The sequence below is a fragment of the Monodelphis domestica genome, chromosome 1, assembly GCF_027887165.1.
Source record: "Monodelphis domestica isolate mMonDom1 chromosome 1, mMonDom1.pri, whole genome shotgun sequence".
NCBI classification, from domain to species: Eukaryota; Metazoa; Chordata; class Mammalia; order Didelphimorphia; family Didelphidae; genus Monodelphis; species Monodelphis domestica.
In genome coordinates, this window is record NC_077227.1 from 83,798,114 (window position 1) to 83,804,113 (window position 6,000).

At 41.6% G+C, this 6,000-nt stretch overlaps 1 protein-coding gene across 3 annotated transcripts in view; it reads right to left on the reverse strand.

The window, feature by feature from the left end:
• The window catches only part of BTAF1 (B-TFIID TATA-box binding protein associated factor 1), a 118,524-nt gene extending 113,624 nt beyond the window's left edge, over window positions 1–4,900 (reverse strand). The window contains exon 1 of one of the 3 annotated variants that reach the window (XM_007478817.3): window positions 4,435–4,900. In XM_007478817.3, coding sequence (XP_007478879.1) covers window positions 4,435–4,448 — 14 coding nt within the window. In that variant the 5' untranslated portion in view covers window positions 4,449–4,900. The remainder of the gene's footprint in view (window positions 1–4,434) is intronic. The other 2 variants (XM_007478816.3, XM_056802583.1) reach the window with 2 other exon arrangements.
• Between the last annotated feature and the right edge of the window lie 1,100 nt (window positions 4,901–6,000).

Consider the following 6,000-nt stretch of genomic DNA (forward strand, 5'->3'; position numbering starts at 1 on the left):
TCTTTTTTAAAAAGTGACATAAAGATTCTTTGTAAAACCTTTCTTAATAAACATCTTGAGAGTTGATAAAGTAAGTAAAAAAAGATCTTGGTTGGAGGAACAATAACCCTTAAAATTTTTAGGTAGTCATTCAGAAAACACTTGTTGTTAGGTGTCCTGAACGAAGGGCTTTATCCTTTCCATTTTATCCTCTACATGGCTGCTAAATTGATAGGCTGTAAAGCATACAACAATAAAAAAAGCATTTATTTTGCGTCCTACTGTATGGTGGAGGAAAATAGCATGATAGGGGAAGCAAACTCAATGTACATCTATATAAGTCTGTGAATAATAAATATATACAAAAGAAATACAAGATAAGGAAAGAGGGAAGGCTGTGAGAGGATCTGGGAAGACTATGCAAAAGGTGGTGCTTGAATTGAATCTTTTATGAAGTGAGGGATTCTATAAAAGAAGAAAGAAGCCTGAGTATATTCCAGAAGAGGATTAGAGGAGAGGGAGCAGAGAAAGGAAGAAGGAATTAACCATTTATATAGTGCCTAGTATGTACTAGGTACTGTCCCCTAAGCACTCTTTTCAAGTATTGTCTCTTTTGATAAGGCATAGGGTATAACCAGAATGTAAGCACAGAGAGATGGAGTGCCATGTCTGAGGAGTAGCAAGAAGGTTCATTTGAGCAAGCTGAAGCATGTACAAAAAGAAATAATATGTAATGAGGTTGGAAAAGTAGGTTTGAGGTCATGTTGTGAAGGGCTTCAGAAGTTAACTAGAGATTTTTCTATTTGATCTTGAAGGCAATACAGAACCACTGAAGTTTTATTGAAAAGGATTCCCATGATCAGATCTCATCTAAGAAAAATCTTTCTGACAGATTGGCAGACAATGGAATGGCCAGGAGTGGAAAGAGATTTAAGGCAGGGAGACCAATTAGAAGGTCACAGCAATAGTCTAGGTCAGAGAATAACTCAGCTAAGAGATGATGAGTATCTGAACTGAGGAGAGTAATCAGCAGTGGCTACATGAGAGAGATGTCACAGGTACAGGAAAGTGAATACTTGGCAATTGCTTAGATAGGTGGGGGTGAAGGAAAATGAAGAGTTCAAGATAACTGAGGTTATGTCCCTGGAAGAATAATAATACCCTTAAAAGAAATAGAGAAGTTCATCCAACTAGTGGGATTCAGAAGAAAGATAAAGGAATTCTGTTTTGGACATATGAGTTTAAGATGTGTATGGAACATGTAAAAAAAAAAAAACAAAAAACCAAGCAGTTGGTGATGCCGGACTGGAGTTCAGTAGGGAGACTGGAGTTGGACGTATATAAGAATAATAGTTAGCATTTATAAAGTGCTTTAAGATTTGCAAAATACAAATATTATTTAATTCTATCCTCACAACAACCCTAGGAGGAAGGTGCTATTGTTATACTTATATTACAGAGTGAGAAGCTAAGACAGATTACATGATTTGCCCAAGGTTACACAGCTAGTATCTAAAGCCAAATTTGAACTCGGATCTTCCTGACTTCAGGTTCTACACTCTAACCTTGATATTATATATAAGCCAGCTGCCTTATATATAATACCTCTGTCATCTAGATAATAATTAATTCCATGTGAGCTAATAAAATAGAACAGAGAGGAAGACCGATCAGGACAGAGACACAAGGGTACCTCTACATCTAGAAGGCAAGATTTTGATGAATATCCAGTAAAAAAGACTGGGAAGGAATGGTTAGAGAGGTAAGAGAACAAGGAAGGAACAATGTCAGGAAAACCCTCTCTTTAAAGGAAAAAGTAGTTTCAGTTGAGTGATGATGATAGAAGTGGGGGAAATGAGAGAATAAGTGGAGAAGAAAAGAGAGAATTAATGGAGATAATAAGTATAGTTTATTGTTTGCTTTTCTTGGAGCCTGTATGAAAAAGGGAAAGGAGAAAAGATGACAGCTAGAGGACAAGGCAGTCATGTTTGAAAGGAACAAAGAAGAACTAATAGATAAGAGTCTGAAGATTAGAAAGAGAAAAAGGATGTTTGAAGGGGGAACCTACTGGAGTAGATGGAAATGGATCAAATGTAGAGGTGCTGGCTGCCCTATTCATGAAGCTTCAGTAGCTTCCCCATTACCTCTGGGACAGAATGACAGTTCCTCTATTGGATAGTGCTTAATAATGTACCCCAAGTCTATCTTTTCAGACTGACCTTACATTCCCTCCATACTCTACACTCCTGCCATATTGGTCTGAAGAATTGCTGGATGGCCAATATATCTTTCTACAGGTTGTCTCCTTACCTGGAATGCTCTTTCTCCTATCTCTATCTCTTATAATCTGTAGTTCACTGCCTTTCTATTCCCTCCCCCAGTTGTTAATGCCCCTCTGGGAAAAAAAAAATGTATTCATTTAAAAAATATGTTGTATTTGCTTATCTGTGAGAATGTTATATCCTTTCAAGTATGCTCATTTTTAAATTTGTAGATTCAGAACTTTTAAGGTGTCTGGCACATAGTAGGTGCCAGGCTAACTAAATGAACAAAGCCCGTTCAAATCTTCTAAAGTGTAACTGGGGACAACAAACTAAAGGGCAGTTGCGTGGCTCAGTGAATTGAGAGTCAGGCCTAGATTCAAATCTGGGCTCAAATACTTCCTAGATCTATGACCCTGAACAAGTCACTTAGCCCCCATTGCCTAGCCCTTACTGCTCTTCTGCCTTGAAACCAATACACAGTAGTGACTCTAAGACAAAAGGTATCGGCTTAAAAAGAAAAAAAAAGTACAACTGGGTCAATTCATTACTCGAATCCATATTGCCTAGAAGAAACATCATCTCATAGTATGAAACTTTTCCCAGCTTCTGCTAAGGAATTAATTCAACTCAAGCACTTTTCCCTTTAAACATTATGGATCTTGCCAAACAGATGACAGACTAAATTTGTATTTCAACAAATGTGGTAGGTAACAAATTCAAGAAAATGAAGTAGTAAGAGTTGGGTCAAAGTATGCTTAAGAAGAAAAATATTTAAACTAAGTTCTGAAAGTTTATTAAAACTTGTCCTCTGCAACTGCAAAAAATTGAAAATATTGTTATTTAAATGTTCTAATTACTAAACTTGGACTGTTTTGAAAAAAAAATGCCAATTGTAACTAGAGAATATTTTTCTGGACAACTGTTTATCAGATATTACTCTGAAAGAAAGCAGGTAAGGGCTTACTTCTCTAACTAACTGACTACTCTAAAAGATGCCTAGCAACATCTTTTTCACCATTATCAATGATGGGCAGCTTTATCTGTATCTGATCAATATCCCACAATATCAGTCTCCAAAGATTTCTGTGAAATATATAGAGATGGTCCAACAGATTATTAGCACTATCAATTGCACATAATGGACACTCAATAAATATGTGGTTTTAATTTTAAGGAAATCCAAGCAAGACAAGTTCTGAGTTGTAAGAAGTTTCTGGTGAATAGGGTTATTCCCAACTACTGCTTCTCTGAAATGTGTTTCTTAATACTAATTACTCTGATCCTATCATCTCATAAAGCTTCAATCCAAATCCATGTATATGTATGACACCAAGATAATAACGTAAATAGCAGCCACTGCTACTTGGAGGAGAGGAAGAGGGGGAAAAGGGAATAGGAGAAAGACTGCCTCATCCAGGGAGAGTGAAGTCGAAAGGATAAGAGGAGGGGATACATCCCTACTTTTTACTTCTGTAATTGCTTTATTACTTTCCTTTTTATTGCCCGACCCTTTCGAACTGGTAACATTTCTTAAACATTCAAGTTATGTCATGTCAGCTTTAAGCCCTAACGAAGAAAAGTGCCCTGGAGTTTGGGGTAAGTTATGTGTAAGAATTGCCTCTTTCCTTCTGCTAAAAGAAGAGGAAACTGAATTAACACTAATAAAAGGAGGAAGAGAAAAGAAAAATCCCTCAAGGAAGAAGTTCTCCAGAAAGTGATGGGAACCGGGGTGTTAACGCATCTTGAATGAATGAACTCTCTTCATACTTCTATTGTATACACCCAAAACGTCTGACATAGCAGGAGTTGGGAATAAGTAAAGATACTTAAATATCCAGATAGGTAAGGGGGTGGGGGGGAGTTAGCGCTAGAGTTTGGCAGGAGGACAGTGAAAACCAAGAAAGGAAACCCGGAAAGAAAGGAGAGGCTGGTGGAACTCTTGACATGCTCAGGAACCGATTCCCCAACAAGGAAAAGAGCTCCCGGAACCAAGCCAAGTGAGATCCAACCCCTGAAGACTGTGGGGCAAAAGCCCCGGCGCCAGTGGGGCTTCCATCCCATGACAATGGAAGCTTTTGCCCGTGATGCTAGGTCCCCTCTAATACCCCGGGGGAGTGGGCACTGATCCCCAGCAAGATGGGAGAGGGGCAGTGAATCCCTGCCCAGCCCCTAGCGAGTGCACGATACTTACCTGGAGACGGCCATGGCCGGCCGACCCGGCGCCGCGTTGGGTGCGGCGGTTCGGGGCTCCCGGGGCACTACGCAAGGGGGGTAAAAGGGGTGCCGGCTGAGGCACTAGTTCGGGGCCCCCGAGGCAGGTAGTAAGGCCCAAGGCCTCGGGGCCGGGAGCCTAAACACCGAGTGAACTCCGGGGCGGCCTCTCGCGCATCTGCCCAGCGGCCTCTCCGAGGTAGTCCTCGCGGAAGAAAGGGAGTTGGAAGGGATTCGACAGCGGCGGCGGTGGTGGTGGTGGAGGTAGCGGTGGCGGTGGCGGCGGCGGCAGCGGCAGCGGCAGCCGCAGTAGCAGCAGATGCAAAAGCAAACAGCAGCCGCCGGCCAGCAGTCGACTTCAAAACGGGAGCCCCCAGCCCCGCTCCTTGCTGACGCAAGCGTCACCACGCCGCCACCGGCGAATGTGCGAGGGTACGCAGGAGCTGCCGTCGGCGTGGTGACGTCAGGGCGCCACGGGTAGCGTCAGAACGCACGCTCGAGTATAAAAAGCAGCGAGAGTGCGCGCGCGCGCGCGCGTGGGTGTGTGCTTAAGAACGCAGTTTGAGGGTGTTAGAGGAAGTTCTTTTTCCTTCCATTTCTTTGTGGCGAAAGTATAACCTTTAGGTGAGGGGAAGTACGTCCCCCCCAAATTAGAGTTTCTCAAAAGTGAACTATTTTACCTTTAAGTCATGGGCTTCTTATAGATTTTGATCCTAAACTCAGCTCGGAAAATGGCCTTCGAGCTCGAGCAGGCCACGCCCCTTAGGGAGCTGGGACTGTCTTTTGTATGCCCGGACGCTTAAGCCGAGTGTGGTAGGTAGGCGCTTGAGTGTTTATTGACTGGAGAAAAAAATCCCAGAATAGGTAATTAATTGTTTTTTCCGACACTTCACGTGTGAAGCGGCAGAGCTACTTTTGAGCCCTGGAACTCTGCGGATCCAAAGTCCTCGCTACAGCATCAAAGTCCATGTGGAATTTCTGGTCGTAGCTGATGGCCTCAGTGGTCTTCCCTGCTCTGAGGGATAAAAAAAAACTCCTCAGGTAGTGTGTAGTATTCAGGGGATAATTATATATTCAGTTCTATTTCAGTGGATGCTTAAGTCTCTTTAACATTTCGAGCATTCGATAGATAATATTTATCTAAGTGCTAACAATATGCCAAGTACTGTGCTAACCTGGGGATACTAAAAAAAGGGAAAAGACAGACCTTGCTTGCCCTTGAGGAATTTACAATCTAATAATCTAATAACCCTAGTCACAGATTGTTAGGGTTAAAGAGGACTTTGTAATTCAAACTAATTCACTCAGTTTAAAGGTGAATCTGAGGCCCAAAAAAAGAAAAATACATCAATCATTTATTGCCTATTATATGCAAAGCACCAAGACCAAAAATAAAAATTCCTGCTTTCAATCAGCACTGTGTAATAGAAAATTTTAGACTTCTAGTTAAGAGGGATTTGGTTTGAATTCCAACTCTGCTATTACCTAGGTTTGGTGACCTAGGGCAAGTCATTTACCCTCTTAGTTTCCTCAGGTATAAAATGGT